Source organism: Ochotona curzoniae, unplaced genomic scaffold, assembly GCF_017591425.1.
Source record: "Ochotona curzoniae isolate NIBS_2020 unplaced genomic scaffold, NIBS_Ocur_1.0 contig_291, whole genome shotgun sequence".
In the NCBI taxonomy this organism is placed as follows: domain Eukaryota; kingdom Metazoa; phylum Chordata; class Mammalia; order Lagomorpha; family Ochotonidae; genus Ochotona; species Ochotona curzoniae.
The window spans coordinates 18,219,819-18,237,356 of record NW_024465649.1 but is presented as its reverse complement, the minus strand read 5'-3'; the positions used below and the strand labels follow the sequence as shown (position 1 = coordinate 18,237,356).

At 40.8% G+C, this 17,538-nt stretch overlaps 1 protein-coding gene across 7 annotated transcripts in view; it reads right to left on the bottom strand.

Moving 5' to 3' along the window:
* STIL (STIL centriolar assembly protein) overlaps positions 1–17,538 on the bottom strand; it is a 71,819-nt gene that overhangs the window by 41,499 nt on the left and 12,782 nt on the right. For 4 of the 7 annotated variants that reach the window (XM_040978587.1, XM_040978586.1, XM_040978593.1 and 1 more), the window contains 7 exons: positions 16,932–17,039; positions 13,860–13,972; positions 13,069–13,256; positions 11,928–12,175; positions 8,599–8,682; positions 5,363–5,449; positions 1,558–1,708 (listed from right to left, as the gene is read on the bottom strand). In XM_040978587.1, the coding sequence (XP_040834521.1) occupies positions 1,558–1,708; positions 5,363–5,449; positions 8,599–8,682; positions 11,928–12,175; positions 13,069–13,256; positions 13,860–13,972; positions 16,932–17,039 (979 nt within the window). Of the gene's footprint in view, positions 1–1,557; positions 1,709–5,362; positions 5,450–8,598; positions 8,683–11,927; positions 12,176–13,068; positions 13,257–13,859; positions 13,973–16,931; positions 17,040–17,538 lie in introns of those variants that run through there. The other 3 variants (XM_040978592.1, XM_040978590.1, XM_040978591.1) reach the window with 3 other exon arrangements.

The following is a 17,538-nucleotide window of genomic DNA, read 5'->3' as shown; positions in this document are numbered from 1 at the left end:
ACCGCCCAGCTACATAAGCAAAAATAAACAATCATCTATATCATACAACTTAATAATCAGAATACAGTGATTTTAACTATGAACTGAGGATACCATCTAAATAAAATGATAATTGATACACCTCTATCATGGGCATTTGACTAGATGGTGAAGACAGTTTAAGTAGCTAGGTCCCTCTCACCCATGTGGGATACCACAAATGAGATCCTGACCCCCAGCTTTAGTATAACCCAATTGCCAGTTGTAGCAAGCATTTTAGGAGTAAGCCAGCAGCAATTTCCATCTTTCAACTTATAATTGAAATAAATGCTAATGTTTAAAAAACAAATAAAAGAAAAAAAAAGACATTTAAAAGCAATAGATCCTGGCCCCGGAACAGTAGCCTAGTAGCTTAAATCCTCGCCTTGCACACACCAGGATCCCATACGGGCACCAGTTCTAATCCTGGCTGCTCTACTTTCCATCCAGTTCCCTGCTTGTGGCCTGGGAAAGGAGCTGAGGACGGTCCAAGGCCTTGAGACCCTGCAACCATGTGGGAGACCTAGAAGAAGCTCCTAGCTCCTGGCTTTGGATCGGCTCAGCTCTGGCCATTGCAGCCACTTGGGAAGTGAACCAGTGAACAGAAGATCCTTCTCTTTGTATGTCCTTCTCTGTAAAATCTGCCTTTCCAATAAAACAAAAATAAATCTTACCAAAAAAAAAAAGCAATAGGCCCTAAACTAGAAATTATCAGATCTCATTTATATATTACATTTAAAATTAAAGCTTAGAAATTTAAGTAATCATGAACTGATATAACCTTTAAATGAAGGCACAAAATCAAGTGGATATAGGTGGTTATTCAGAAGTATTAATTATTAAATATTTCATAATAAACTAAAGAATGCATGTTTAGTGTTTCTTAGACCTTGGATACCAATGATTTTATTAAAAAGTGGTCACTGAATGTCTCTACTCCCCAAGTGAGCGCAACAGCCAATGCTGTGCAGATCCGCAGACAAGAGCCAGGAACTTCCTCCGAGTCTCCCACGCGGGTGCAGGGTCCCAAGGCTTTGGGCCGTCCTCAGCTCCTTTCCCTGGCCACAAGCAGGGAACTGGATGAGAAGTGCAGCTGCCAGGATTAGAACTGGCACCCATATGGAATCCCAGGCATATTCAAGGCGAGGACTTTAGCCGCTAGGCCATTGTGCTGAGCCCATTTAATCTTTTTAAAAGAAATTTTTCTTCCTAGAATTTATTTTGTTTTTATTTGAAAGGCAGCCAGAATTAAGCCAATGCAAACCAGGAGCCAGGAGCCACTTCTGGGTCTCTGATGCGGGAGCAATGTCCAAAGGTTTTGGGTTGTCCTTAACTGCCTCTCAGGCCACAAGCAAGGAACTGGATGGGAAGTGGAGCTGCTGAGATTAGAACCGGCGCACATATGGTATCCCAGTGCATGCAAGGCAAGGACCTCAGCTATTACCCTACCTTGCCAGGCCCTTGATTTGCTATTTTAATGATTAGATGCTGCTGAAGCACAGCCCCAAACATTCACTGATGGGTCAGGTGATCACTTACTTTGAAAAGATGTAATGTATCTTTGTTGGTTAATAACTGAAACTGAAGGTCAGAGACACCACTGTCACAAGGGAGGCATTCATAAAACTCGGGTTCCTTATGTGTCAGAGAGTAGAGGACTATGATAAAATTTCCAGATTCCGAAAAAACTCTATAAAGAGAAAATGCAATTTAATTAAAATGTGCTGAATGTAACAAGATTATACTCAAAAAACTTCACATGAGGCTCTTTTTTAAAAGATATTATTATTTTTTAAATCTATTTTTATTGGAAAGTCAGATATAGAGAGGAGGAGAGACAGAGAGAAAGACCTTCCATCCTATGATTCACTCCCTAAGTGGCCGCAACGGCTGGTGCTGTGCCAACAGAAGCCAGGAGCCAGGAACCTCCTCCAGGTCTCCCACATGGGTGCAAGGTCCCAAGGCTTTGGGCTGTCCTCAATTGCTTTCCCAGGATGGGAAGTGGAGCTGCAGGGATTAGAACCGGTGCCCATATGGGATCCTGGCGCGTTCAAGGCGAGGACTTTAGCTACTAGGCCATGCTGCTGGGCCCTAAGACATTTTTATTGCAAAATCAGAAGAAGCTCCTGGCCGGAGCTGAGTGAATCCGAAGCCAAGAATCTCCCATGTGGGTGCAGGGTCCCAAGACCATGAGCCATCCTTGACTGCTTTCCCAGACCACAGGCAGGGAGCTGGATGAGAAGTGGGGCCACCAGGATTAGAACCAGCACCCTTATGGAATCCCAGGCATGCAAGGCAAGGACTTTAGCCACCAGGCTATTGTGCCAGCCCCCTCCTTTTTTTTTTAAAGTGGGCCCAATGCTTTAAATGTTAATTTTAACATACATTTTTAAGAAAAAAAAAAACCCTAACAAATATTTTATTATGAAATACAAGACATTTTCAAAAAGTTCAAGGAAATGCCTATTATAAAACAACATGTAGAATGCAAAATTTTTTGGACCAAAATAAACTTGTCTTTTAAGACCATTTTACTATGAGCTTCTATAAGTACTCTCACATATTCCTTATTAAAACTTCAAAACAAAATGAAATGCATACAGAAAAGATGAAAATCATGTACTCTGTAGAGTATACTTACAGAATTCTTCCTCAAGTATACACCAATATTCTATATAAATTGAGAAAAATGAAGACATAATTTGTAAGTTTTTATTTATTCAATGGGTAAAAAGCTAGGTAAAAAGGTAAGGTGGAAAAAAAGAAACAGAGAAAAAACAGATTGCATACACTGACTGACTCCTCAAGCGGCTAGAATAGCTGAACCTAGGCCAGGTTGAACCCAGTAGGCTGAAACACTATCTTGTCAGTAGCTGAGACCCAAGCACGTGGCCCATCTACTGTTGCTTTTCCTGGCGCAGTGGCAGAAAACTGGATGGGTGCAGTAGCTGGGACTGAAGCCAGTGAACCCGAGAGGCGAATGTCCCCAGTGACAGTCTACCCTGACACTCCACAGCTGCTGCTTGGTTATAGGACAATCCTTTTCTCTTTTCCTGTGTCTATGTGGTGTTACAGCTCAGATCTCTTTGGTCTTTTTTAGTGATTATCTAATTTTACATTTTCTAGATTCGCCATTTCTATTTACCTAGTCTTTTTAAAATATGCATTTAAAGTTTTGCAATATTTCACTATCATACAAAGGTAAAATGAACAATAATTTTATCATATGCTAATTGATATTTATAAATATTTGTAAAATCAGGAAAAAGCTTTATACTAACTAATCTTTAAAACTAACTAGCAATATTTTAGCTCTCTCTACTTTATAAAATGTTGAATGCGAAACAAGTTGCAAATATGCTATTCAACCAAGAAAACAAAGCAATGGAGACCAGAGAGGCCAAGGGTCTTTTATACTTAATTCCTCTCAAGTAGTCAGATAAAATCACTGCTTAAATTAATCTTACTAAGCTTTTACTGTCAATATGAACTTAACACAATATTACTAGCTGATAACAAAGTTTAAATGCATGGGGCCTGGCACGGTGGCTCAGTAGCTGAAGTCCTCGCCTTGCACGCAACAGGATCCCATATGGGCACTGGTTCTAATCCCAGCGGTCCAGCTTCCCATCTAGCTCCCCGCTTGTGGTCTGGTAAAGCAATCGAGGAAGGCCCAAAGCCTTGGGACTCTGCACCCAATGTGGGAGACCTGGAAGAAGCTCCTGGCTCCTGGCTTGGGATTGGCTCAGCTCCAGCCATTGCAGTCACTTGGGGAGTGAATTATCAGACGGAAGATCTTCCTCTCTGTCTCTCCTCCTTTCTGTATATCTGACTTTGCAATCAAAATAAATAAGTGTTGAAAATAAAAGTTTAAATGCACTAAATCATAGCATAGAATCAAAAATTATTTGTTTTATTGCAAAGAAATAACGTTTTTGCAAAGTTGCTCATATATTCATAAACATACTTCTGTTTTATATCCCACAGACAAAGATAGGAGGGGTGGTGGAGAGAGGGTGTACATGCTGTTAGAAAGCAAACAGAAGAGCCTGTGTTGTGACCCAGTGGGTTGAGCACCACCCACATTACCAGCATCCCATGTGAGAACTAGTTTTGAGTACCAGCTGCTCTACTTCCAATTCACTTCGCTGCTAACACACCTGAAGCTAGTGGAGGATGGCACGAGTACTTTGGACCTGCCAGCCATGTGGGAGACCCAGATAGAATTTCAGACTAAATAAATTACAACAAACAACAAAAAAAGGAACAATCCCAATCAAAAGAGAAAAAGGCTAGAAGACACAACACACACGTCTTAGAAGATGAGATTATAAAACATTGTAAAGGGTCCAGCGTATGACATAGAAGCTAAAACCAACAATGTAGGTAATAAGGTAAGCAAGGTAATAAGATAAAACCCAGTTAATGGCCTGGGGAAAGCAACACAAGATGGTCTAAATACTTGGGCCTGTGCCACACACACAGATCTGCCAGCTTCAGCCCAGCCTAGCCTAGCCATTGTGGCCATCTTGGAAATGAAGCAATACATGAAGATCAATTCTCTCCCTCTCTCTATAACTCTTTTAAATAAATGAGGTTTTTTGTTTTGTTTTTTTAGAAAATTGGCAAAGGCAACTTTTTCATCTATCACATTAGCAAAGATCAAAAGTTTAGCCATGGCCTTCCCACTTTTTGCGCTCCTTTCTACTTACTCCTCTCTAGCCACACTGACGTCCTTGACGCATCTTGAGGATGCAAGGTGATCCTCCCCCAGGATCTCTGCACTTGCTTTGTTCTTTCCCTGGACAGCCACATGACTGACTCCTTCACCTCAAATCTGCGCCTCTCTCACCACCTATTTAAAACTGCAACTCTGTACCTGCCACCACCCTACCTCAGCATCCTCCTCCAGACTTACAGAACTTACAACTTTTTAAAAATAAAATACAGGGTTACGGAGAGAATTTTCCATCTGCTGGTTCATTTTCTAAATGGCCGCAAGGCCAGGCCAAGGTCAAGAGCTTTACCCAAGTTTCCCACATGGGTGCAGAGGTCCAAGCACTTGGGCCATCTTCTGTACTTTCCCATGCAGGTTATCAGAGAGCAGAATTTAAAATGAAGCAGTCAGGACTTCAACTAGTGCCCACGCTGGATACTGGTGTCACAGGCTGCAGCCTCATCCACTATGCTACAATGTCAGCCCATATTGGGTTTTTTTTAATACATCTGTTTATCAGTACTGTGAAAGATTAAGATAATATTCTAAGAATTTAAACAAGATCAATAAAATACAAATGGAGGGAAAGAAAAATATTAAGTACCACAGGAATAAAATATCACTTGCCTTTCTTGAATAGAAGAACTAAACATGTATCGCAAGCAGCAAGCCCATACTTGAGGACTGTAGATATGTATAATTCCAGATAGCCAACTATAAGAAAAAAAATAGAAATTAACAGCCATAGTCATTTACAGATATACTTTATGTTCCTAACATAATATGGCAGATGATTGTCATTTACTAGCAACATGTTAAAAGGCAAAATAATAAAACAATAAAAACCAATCTATACGGGTACTGAAGGTAGAGAATATGAAGGGGTTTCAGAAAATCCATGCAAGTGTCTGCCACAGTGGCCAGTGTGCATTCAACGAACACAGCTCAAATCCTGCCTGCTCCTCTTCCAATCCAGCCCCTTGCTAATGGATTTGGGGAAGCAGCAGAAGATGGCAGGACAGCTTGGGTCCCTGACATCCACATGGGGACCTGGATGGAGTTCTAGGTTCCTGGCTTCAGCCTGTCTCAGCTCTGGAGATTGCAGGCCTATGAGCAAGCCAGCAGATGGATAATCTCTATGTACACCTCTCCCTTTCTTTCTCTCAAGTAAATAAAATAAAAATTTTTTTAAAGTAAGTCCATAGGAAATGGAATTATAAGGTAAGTTTGGATGCAAAACAAAAGATGTTTTTTAATCCATGCATATTTTCACATACAGATTTTCCACAAGCTTTGTGAAAACCCCTTGTAGGGCCCGGCGCGGTGGCGCAAGTGGTTAAAGGTCCTCGCCTTGCACGCCCCAGGATGCCATATGGGCGCCGGTTCTAATCCCGGCAGCCCCGCTTCCCTTCCAGCTCCCTGCCTGTGGCCCGGGAGGGCAGTCGAGGACAGCCCAAAGCTTTGGGAACCTGCACCCATGAGGGAGACCCGGAAGAGGCTCCTGGCTTCGGATCGGCATAGTATCGGCCCGTTGCGCTCACTTGGGGAGTGAATCATCGGATGGAAGATCTTCCTCTCTGTCTCTCCTCTCTGTATATCTGCCTTTCCAATGAAAAAATAATAAACATAAATCTTGAAAAAAAAAAAAGAAAACCCCTTGTATGCATCTAACTGTTTCCAGAGAGGATCATATGATTTTCCTTGTGTGTTCTCTCCTCTGTGTCCTAGAGATGGGCGAGAACAGTGAATGGTGATAAAGCAGAAGGCTAGGGGCAGAAGGGGGTAAATTACAGACTGAAGTTTACTGTCTAAAACCACTTCACAGAATTGTTGAGAAGGCTAAATGCCATACATATTCAGATAGATCATGATACAGAAGTATCTTGATAAGTATTCATTTAGGTGTCAGTAACCTACAGCCAATACCATCACCACAGCAACCAGACTGTAAGCAGATTTCACGGACCAGACAGCAGCTGTACATTCACATTAACTTTGCACATGTCATTCCTTTATATGACTTCCCTTTCCCAACAGTCCACCCACCACTACAAACAAGTAAGAGTCCAGCCCATGCATCTGTTTAATAATAATGCTCCATGATTCTGACAACCTCCTAACAGGAGGTAATATGCACAGAGCACGGGGGGACCCCAGAGTGATGCAGGTGGACAGGAGGAGGCTTGTATCCCAACCCTGGAGACCCCTGGATCCACACCAAGGACTATCAGTATGAGCACCAAGGACTAAATTCCAACTGTCAAGGGAATTGGAGTGCCTTCGGAGGCCGAGAACTCTGAGGTCACCCACCCCCGTTGGCATCTACCACATGAGATGGAAGAAGTCCCAATCCTTCCTCGCAGGATCCAAGGTCATCAGAACAACAGCCAGGAGCCCTGAGCGGTCCGTAGACACAGAAGAACAGTAAACTTCTTTCAGGACTAGGGAGAGGAGCTTTCTCTGGTCCTTACTTAGTTCCAACTTTGGATCCCCATCCTCTCTTGCAATGACCATCAGGGTTACTCTGAAGCTCCCCCCCAAAAAAACTAACAAACAAAATTAGAATAGACAGAGAACAACAAGAAAACCTTAGAACCAGACAGGAAATGGTCAGTGTGGATTCACATATACCTTACTAGGTAGGACACAGAGATTAGATACTCCTCACTAGGGTATTGAAGATTTCTCTGCACACCCCTCCTAAAACAGTTCTACACCTCAACTGTTGACATATGCCTTGCTAGAGTTGTAAGTCAGTTTAGACTATCCTAAAATCTGCCAAGTTCAGTAGAATTACGCTTCAACTCTATAGACTGCTAAATACTAAAATGAGGATAGACAGGAGACAGCTGAATAGTACCCTACAGCCATTTTAAGGTGTATCGAAGCTGGTTGTATAGAAACTAAAATTGAAATGTCAACGAAGTAGTCACAGGATGTGGTTAAGAACTTGCATCTTGTAACATATTGTTTATTCAATACAATGTCAAATAATTCCGTAATGTTGTAAATTGTTGTTGATGTTATGTTGGGGCTTTTAATTGATCAGAATGATATTCTGCCACCTCTACCTTCAGACCAGAGATGATCTCCCCAAGAAACCGTTGAATATATCTGGTCAATTAGATGCTGGACTCTTTGCTTGGTATATGTTTGCAAAGAAAGAATCTGGACTTCATTTGATCTGTAATACTGCAACAAGGTAAGGAATCCACCTTGGGGGAGGGTGCGGGGAGGGGTTGGGGGAATCCCAGAGCCTATGAAACTATGTCAAATAACACAATGTAATTAAAATAATAATGATAATAATAATTATGCTCCAGCATGTCTCTCTCACAGAGTAGTAATAATACTTACTCTATCTGCTCATTTCATAATAAATCATATACGTCATTATTTTTTCTTTGGTGAAATTTGTCTCATCTTGACTATGAATTCCTTGAGGATTTTTTAAACCCATAAATAGCACCAAGAATAATACTACATGTATGGGAAGCACTCAAAAAACACGGAATGAGTGTAAGTTTCTGAATAGTCTGTCCTTTAATCACTAACTGTAAGAAAAAAGTGAACCTCAGGTTCTTCAAAGTGCCTAATGACTGAGTAGTGAGAGAAGGCTGACAAAGGCTGACAGAATGGACTTACCCTCAACCGGGAACATAAACCTTTATTTATTTTACATATGTGAGTACTTCCTAAGATTAGGCAAAATATTATTTCAGCTAAATCTACCATTAAAATATGAAAGCTTATGAACCATTGGCTTTTGATGATCTAAATCTAGTACAACTGATTCCTATGCTTATATGTATTTGAATATATACTGGGTTTAAAAATGGTTTAATAAATAACCCAATACTTACATTCCTACTAATGGCAGAGAATAAACTTTGGGATCAGATTCCAGCAAAAGTAACAATTTACGAGTTTCATCCATGGTAAGATACCTAAACAGAAAACATTCATGTTAAAGCAATTCAAAGTATGTATTTCTTGCCTAAACATCTGAGTGTTGAAGCATATGACATGACATGAACACTGTCTCTCATGAAAACATGCACACAAGAAACCAGTTCAAAATGTTTGATTTATTCATTTTAATCAAATATTTAACATGCAGGAAGGGAAATTTGAGGGCTGAATAAATTTCCCTGGGAGAATCTCCTGTTACTAGAAATGTTCAAGCATCTAGCTTGACTTGACAAGACTAAAAGAGATGTGACTTGACACTAACAGAGGCTGAGTTAGTGCAGACACAATGGACTTCCATGTACTATAGTACTCCAACCACTCTTATAACACTTTGGAACCATAATAACAAAATCATAAAGCTTTCTTTTTCCTCAAAGGGCATTATACTACACTTAAACATTGATACATTTATTATTTTTTTAAAGATTTATTTATTTATTGGAAAGTCAGATATACAGAGAGGAGGAGAGACAGAGAGGAAGATCTCTATCCTTTGATTCACTCCCCAAGTGAATGCCATGGCCAATGCTATGCCGATCCGAAGCCAGGATCCAGGAACTTCTTCCAGTATCCCACACGGGTGCAGGGTCCCAAAGTTTTGGGCCGTCCTCGACTGCCCTCCGAGGCCACAAGCAGGGAGCTGGATGGGAAGTGGAGCTGCCAGGATTAGAACTGATGCCCATATGGGATCCTGGGGCGTTCAAGGCAAGACTTTAGCCACTAGGCCATGCCGCCAGGCCCGATACATTTATTATTGATAGTAGGCCTTAGAGATATTAAAATGGCTGAGAGCTCATTTCATTGTTTTGCCATACAGGAGACCTAGACTGCACTCCTACTGTACAGTTTTGGCTGGCCCAGTCCCTGCAAGTTGTATTTGAGGGACAAACCTGCAGAGATAGAAGCTTTGCCTGCCTCTTTGCTTCTTAAATCAATTAATTAATTTTTAAAGAAAAAGTGAGTTAATTAAAGTAATGTTTTAATTTTGGTAGAATCACTGATGATGATCTTATTGTTTCAATAACCTTAATACACAAAGACAACGAATTTGTCAAGATAAGCAGCAATTTTAACCCTGAATTGGCATACAATTTACGTATCAACAATGACACACTTGCCTTGCATGCTCTCCCCTGCCTTGCCCACCTGATAAAGTTTTAACTTTAAAATAATTAGTTCAGGCTTTCCATGATTTTCCCAAGCAATTTACATATCTTTCTGATTCCCCAGCTCTCTATATAAACTTCCATAATGAGAGTAAGTATGAATTTTAAAAATCTATTTCCAGTGCCTTACATAATATCTATTCCATAGAGAATTCTAATAAATATTATGGTGAATCAATCGATGCATGTGGTTGGGCGAAAAGAACAAATGTATTAGATAATTCTAGACAGAGGCAAGGGAAACAGACATTTGGATAGAATATTGAGCATCCTAGTTACTATTAGCGGGCAGGGGTCAAAGATTAGTAATTCAAAGGTAAATTCATGTTGTAGAAGTAAATGGGCACGGATACTAACAAAAACTAATATTTTGGTTAATTTGAACAACAATCCCATGTTCCAGCCAAGAAGCACTTTATTACCCCAAGATTCTAAGTGTTTAATTTAATTCAAATGATTTGACCACTATGACGTTTGACCACTCCATGATTTTGGCATACACCAACACTTCCTCCTTTGTGTCACTTCAGCCAGAAAGCTTCACTGGTCAAAATTTGAGGCTCAGAAAACGACCTTCCTGGTTACTCCATTGACTTTCTGAAAACAAAACCTTCTCTTTTTCTCATCCTCCTTTGAAGAATTATTTTAAGATACAACCGGGGAATTGAGTGAACCCTGGCTAAGTATTTTCAGTTCTAGAGACTTAACAAGAACTAGGGCACCCGGCGTGATAGTGCGGTAGTTAAGATCCTCGCCTTGAACCCACCGGTATCCCATATGGGCGCCGGTTCTAATCCCGGCAGCTCCACTTCCCATCCAGCTCCCTGTTTCTGGCCTGGGAAAGCAGTCCAGGATGGCCCAAAGCCTTGGGACCCTGCTCCCATGTTGGAGAGACAGAAGAGGCTCCTGGCTCCCAGACTGGCTCAGTTCCAGCCATTGTGGTGAGCCATCGGACCAAAGATCTTCCTCTCTGTCTCTCCTCCTCTCTGTATATCTGCCTTTAAAAAAAAAAAAAAAAAGGACTAAAGTGGAATCTGGTGAAAGGAAGTCAAGTGTAGCACCTAGAGCTTCCTCTGGTCTAACGTTGTCTAACCTAGTTCAGCAGACAACAGATACAATAAATGAGGCTTCAGAGAAGCAGTGGGTCATGGATTAGAAAGCATGCTTCCGTCCTGCAGCTCTAACTAAAAGTGGTTGGGCCCAGCAGCATGGCCTAGCAGCTAAAGTCCTCACCTTGAATGTGCCAGGATCCCATATGGGCCGCCGGTTCTAATTCCGGCAGCTCCACTTCCCATCCAGCTCCCTGCTTGTGGCCTGGGAAAGCAGTCAAGGACGGCCCAAAGCTTTGGGACCCTGTACCCGTGTGGAATACCCAGAAGAAGTTCCTGGATCCTGGCTTCGGATCGGCATAGCATTGGCCGTTGCGGCTCACTTTGGGGGGTGAATCATAGGACAGAAGATTTTCCCCTCTGTCTCTCCTCCTTTCTGTATATCTGACTTTGTAATAAAAAATAAATAAATCTTAAAAAAAAAAAAAGAAAACTAAAAGTGGTTATAAAAAGCTGCAGAGGATTATACTCCAGCTCTGGCAGAAAGTTCTACTCTTGAGCAGTTGGGGGCTGGTTAAGCAAGAGTAAACATGTTTTTATTTATTATCCTTTTCCACTATCTGCAGTATTCACAGTTAAGACTGTATATTACAAACTTTCTAGCTTCTCTTTGGTTCACAGTCATTCATCAAAGCCAAAAAGAGCCTAAAACTAAGCCAAATACCACAAAATAACATTTCCTTATATTTTAAGAGCATTAAGTATAAACCAATTTTAACATAATTTTTACCACCAAACTTTGTGATATGGTAGGCAACAACTCATTGAAGGAAAATTCCACACTCAGCAAAATTAATCATTTTTTTAACTTCTCTGGTTACTGATCAAATCACCAAGTCTGGCAAGTAAACAGATTGTACAATTATTTCATATTATGTGGCTATTTGGGAAAAATGCACTAATGTATTTAATATTTAAAATTTTGGATTAATGCATCTTACTTACCCATATTTATAGGTCCCTTGAACTTGAGCAATATTCAAATTACTGCTCAAGTTTCTTGCCAAAGCTGTTGGAATAATAGGGATGGGCCTCACAGGTGTGCATCTAAAGTTATTTGAGAAGGTTACTGCTGCCCAGCAAAACTCGAAATCCACATCGTCCAAATTCTCCCGGAAAGTGATTTGAGCTCTTAGGGAAAGCAGCTTACTACAGTCCAAGGAGTCTTTGCTACTTACATGATGTTGCAAAGCCTGAGGAAGATATTATACAATTTAAAACTTTGAAATGTCTCCTTCTCTTTGAAGTTAGTATCTTGGTACAGATAAATATACACATGGTGTCTTAGTCACAAAATTAAGTTACTTCTGATTTATCACATTTCAATTCTCATAGCATGCATGTGACAAAGAGATTACATGAATAATTACTTCAGAGGATCAAGATTTCCAAGCTCCATCACAAGTTTTCAACTTGGATATCACAGCAGCACTCTGAATTCTTATTATGAATATTTGCCTCCAATATTTACTACATGGAGGGGAGGGAAATACATATATATATATAAATTCTGACTCAATCTCATAGTATCTGAAGTCCCTTCCTTTTATTCTATATTGTGAACTTGGTTCTTCCTCAGTATTTGCTCATATCCACTGTATCCTTCATCTCACAGCCATCACTCTATTATGGGCAGGTGAACCTGCTTCTAGCACACATCCAGCTGCTTCAATGGCCTAACTACTCAGAGGCTGCTCTGACTTCCAGACAAACTATTTTTCATACGACAGCATTTCCTCTTTGGCGAAACCTCAATGGTTGCATGGCCAATGACAAAATTTAAATTCCTCAGACAGCAAAGACATCCCTAATCTAATCAACCTAACGTTTCTTGTCTGGTTATGAACAAAAATCTTTATCCTTAACACTATACTAAGTTGTTTGAACTTTTCTATTTACATTACACTGTTTCCCCTTCTAGAATGCTGGCCAAATCACCTACCCAGGTGTAATCAGATTTCAGATCTATAATAATTCAATCAGAAAGCATTATGCATGCTTCTCAAATAAGAGTTTATTAAAATATATCATGGCATGCCAAGTTTAATTCCTAAATAAAGAATATCGAGCTACCAAGGGATCTCACCTTAAAAGTTGAACTCAAGTCATTTGCACTGTGAGCCATCATTTCTCTTGCACCAAGTCCTTGAGTATGAATTTTACATGGAATCAGAAAGTCACCAGGAAGAGAGGCACTTGGGATTTTTTCTAAACATTCAGGCATTTCTCGACCAGGATCAAAGCGATCTACTCTCAGTGTCACACCTTCTTCATCTGAAGAAGAGAAATAACAACAATTACATTGTCTACTTGTTTATAAAGTTAAAGAGCAAAGCTACCTTTCAGGAAAGCATTTTTTTTTTTTCATAACAAATAGTAAACTTTGAAAAATAACTGGCTGACATATTCTTTTACCTGTCTAGATTGTAAAGTCTGTGCAAGTTACTTTTACTCATCTTCATAACCCTGTATATGGCAAAGAAAATCAGCACAATCGGGCCCAACATGGTGACAGAGCAAGTTCATCTTTGGTGCCAGCACCATGAACAGTGGTTTAATTTCTGACCCAACTCTGTTAATAATAGCCTGGGAAAAGCAGTAGAGGATGGCCCAATGCCTTAGGCCCCTGCACTCTGTGGGAAGCCAAGAAGAGGCTCCTGGCTCCGAGCTTTTGATCAGCTCAGCTCTGACCACTGTCGCCATTTGGAAACTAGCCGATAGAAAATCTCTGTCTCACTCCACTCTATAAAAACCTGCTTTTCAAATTTAAAAAAAATTGTAACTTTAAAAAATTAGCACAAAGCACATACAACAACTGACTGAGTGAATAAATATAAGTGCTATTATAGCCATACAACAAAGTTTTTAATATATTACCTTCATCCACTGTAAGAGAACCAAGCAAAAAGCATGACAAAATTTTCTGATTCTGCTTAGCATGACGATAAGCAAGCCGAAGGGTCTTTTCAGTCACAAAAAGCTTGGGATTTCTGAAAAATAACAATAATGTAACCTTATAAAAGCCTTTTCTCTGTGAAATTCTGCCTAACATATTGCACACACATTTTCATAAAACATCAGAAAGATCAACTTTAGGAAATGCCAAGGACAACAGTTATGGAGGATAACTAGGATATAAAAATGGCAAGGCTGGCACAATGGTTCAGTAGCTAAATCCTCCCCTCCAAGTGCTGGAATCCCATCCAGGCACTGGATCATGTCCCGGCTGCTCCACTTCCCATCCAGCTCCTTGCTTGTGGCCGGGCAAAGCAGTAGAGAATGGTCTAAAAAACACCCCCACGTGGCAGACCGAGAAGAAGCTCCTGGCTTCGGATAAGCTTAGCTCCAGCCACTGTAGCCACTTGGGGAGTAAACCAGAGGACGGAAGATCTATCTCTCTATATCTCCTTCTCTTTGTAAATCTGCCTTTCAAAAAAAAAAAAAAAAAACCTGAAGCTTTAATTTTTCTGTAGGCACTTGCTTAGCTATGAATCAAACTAGGAATCAACAAGCTATGTACTTTGTCTTGTTTTTGTATAAAGTTTGATTGACTAAAATAATCACATCTACATACTGCCTATGAATATCAGACATTGGCTTTTTTTCTTTATTCTAAAGAGTTATTTATTTTACCTAAAAGAATTATATAGAAGAAGTGGCAGAGAGATCTCCTACCCTCTGGTTCAATACTAAACAGACTGCCAGAGCTGAGCAAATGTGGAGCCAGGATCTTCTTCCAGGTCTCCCTCATGGGAGCAGCAACCCAAGGACTGGGATTATCCTCCACTGCTTTCCCAAGCCACTAACAAAATCAGAAGTGGGCCCGGCGCGGTAGTCTAGTGGCTAAAGTCCTCACCTTGCATGCATCAGGACCCTATACGGGTACTTGTTCTAATCCCAGAGCCCTGCTTCCCATCCAGCTCCCTGCATGTGGCCTAGCAAAGCAGTCAAGGACAGCCCAAAGCCTTGGGACCTGGCAACCAAGTAGGGGACCCAGAAGAAACTCCTGGCTTTGGATCAGCTCCTGCTCTGGCCATTCTGGTCACTTGGGGAATGAATCAGTGGATGGAAGATCTTCCTCTCTGTCTCTTCTCCTCTCTGTATATCTGACTTTCCAACAAATAAATAAATCTTTAAAAAAAAAAAATTGGAGCAACCCAGAAACAAACTGGCACCCATAAGGGATGACAGTGTCACAACTGAATATTAGCCTGATATCTACGGTGGCCCGAGATATTAGCATTACTGAATGCAGAATGTGGCTATAAATAAAACACTTTAAAAAACATAAGAAAAAACAAACTATGAGCTAGAAACAAGATACTATGAAAAAAAGATTAGGTATTTTAAAAGGAACCATACAAAAATATAAAAGCTCAATGAATTGTACAATTATGGATAGGTAAATTATTATATATACAACATACATATTTCCACATTGAGAAAAAACTAAAGTGAACAAGTTAGATGGCAGGTTAACATAGCCACAGAAAAAACTAGGTTTATGTCTGTTTACTCAGTAGTTAAGCCATCAGTTCGGAGGCCTGTATCCCGGATGGTGAGATTGGGTGAGCTCAAGGCCCAGGTATCTCTCCTGATGCCAATTTCCTATTAGTGCACACCCTGGAAGGCAGCAGGTGACATCTCAAGCATCAGGTCCTGACCACCCCATATGACATACTAGAATTGCACTTGTGGCCTTCGGCTTGAGCCTGGCCCGCTGTAGGCCTATGAGGAGCAAACCAGTGAACAGGACTACTCTGTCTCAACATAACATAACATAAAACACATAGAAAAAGTTTTAAAGGTTTATTTGTCTATCTATTTATTTGAAAAGCATAGCAACAGAGGGGGACAAAGAGACTGGGAGAGGGGAGGGGGAACAATCTGGGTCTTCCTCCTGAATTTGCTGGTTTACCCGTCAGAACACCACAGGTCTCTGGGCCAGGCAGAAGCCAAGAGTCAGGAATTCCAGTCAAGTTTCCCACACAGACGGCAGGAACCCAAGTTCAAGGACTATCATCTGCTCTTTTTTTTTTTTTTAACAATTTTTTTGAGAGGCACAGTCACAGAAAGTGATTATTATTGTTTGTTTAAATTTATTTATTTATCTGAAAAGTAGAGTTATAGAAAAGAGAGGAGAGCTTGGAGTGGCGAGATTGGCAGCGATTCATTGGCAACTGGTGAACTATCAAAACCATTTGAGCAAGTATCTCAGAGCATGCCCTACATCCGAGACCTGGGGTGGGTGGAAGACTGGGTGGGGCTTCTCCTCAATATTCCCTTTACCTCAGATAAATGAAGGAAACGATATGGAAATAATAGTCTTAAGCCCTTGTACCTTTTTTACCCTAATTAACTATGTAAAGATTGTCAAAAATAAAAAAAAAAAATTAAAAAAAAAAAGAGAGGAGAGGAGAGAGATGAAGCTTCCATACTGTGGTTCACTCCCCAAAAGGCCACAGTAATTTGGACTAGACCAGGTGTAAGCCAGGAGCCACGAGCCAGCGGTTTCTTTCTGATCTCCCACGTGCGTGACAGGGATCCAAGAACTTAGATCATCTTCTATTTTTATGGAGCTGGAGCAGAAGCAGAGAAAATGGGACTTGAACTGGCATACACACTAGATACTGGCATAAGTGGCAGCTTAATTACAATATCACAATGCAGCCCACAGGCAGTAACTTACCCTGTGTATGCCACAGTGCTAGCATCACAAGGAACAGATTTAAAAAGAAGCAGAAAAACAGACCAAAACAAACAAACAAAAAGTACATAAATAGCATCAACAAAAAAAAGAAAAAGAATTATATCAGAAATTAAATTCTGAATTTAAAAGTAAAATCAAATAACGAGTACTTGTTCATAATAAACTTTGCCGTATACATTCATTTATAACTCCTACCTGCACTGGTTTGACTTGAAAAGAGAAACACTGCATACCCATACCTGTAGTAACTGAAATGTAAGTAGATGACATCTCCAATTGGTATTGGGTTCCAGAGTGCATACTTTGATGGAGGAAAATAAAAAGGCACCATCCTACTTGAAGGAAACCTTCAAAAAAAATACAATAAGGTATTAGGAAAAGACTACTTGCCCCAGCTATAGGCAACTGCCTAGGTACTTAAGCCAAGAGTTAACACTACTGACAGAAAAGCAGCCAACAGCTGGCAGGCATTCTGGGACTAGTTAATGCCAAATCTGTGTTAACTACACCAGTGTGCCAGCAGTTGCCTATGCTACTCTATTATTATTATCTTAAGATATGTGGGGAAATGAGGTGACCTGTACTGGATGTGGCCGCAGCACCCAACAGCACACGTGAGAACCAGGGAAGGAGGGGACGGAGCCAGCAGGGGGAATGTGGGGGGCTCCCCTGCAGGACGGCTACTCCCACTGGAGAGCGTGAGCTGGGATGGGGACAGGCCAAACTAGGCAGGGCTACAACACCTGAGGGCCTCATGTGCGTCAGATCAGGGAAAAGCCAGACTGGGCTATTCCTACTGGTGCAAGCATAAATTGGAGTGGGTGAGGGTTGCTTGGGCATTGCCAC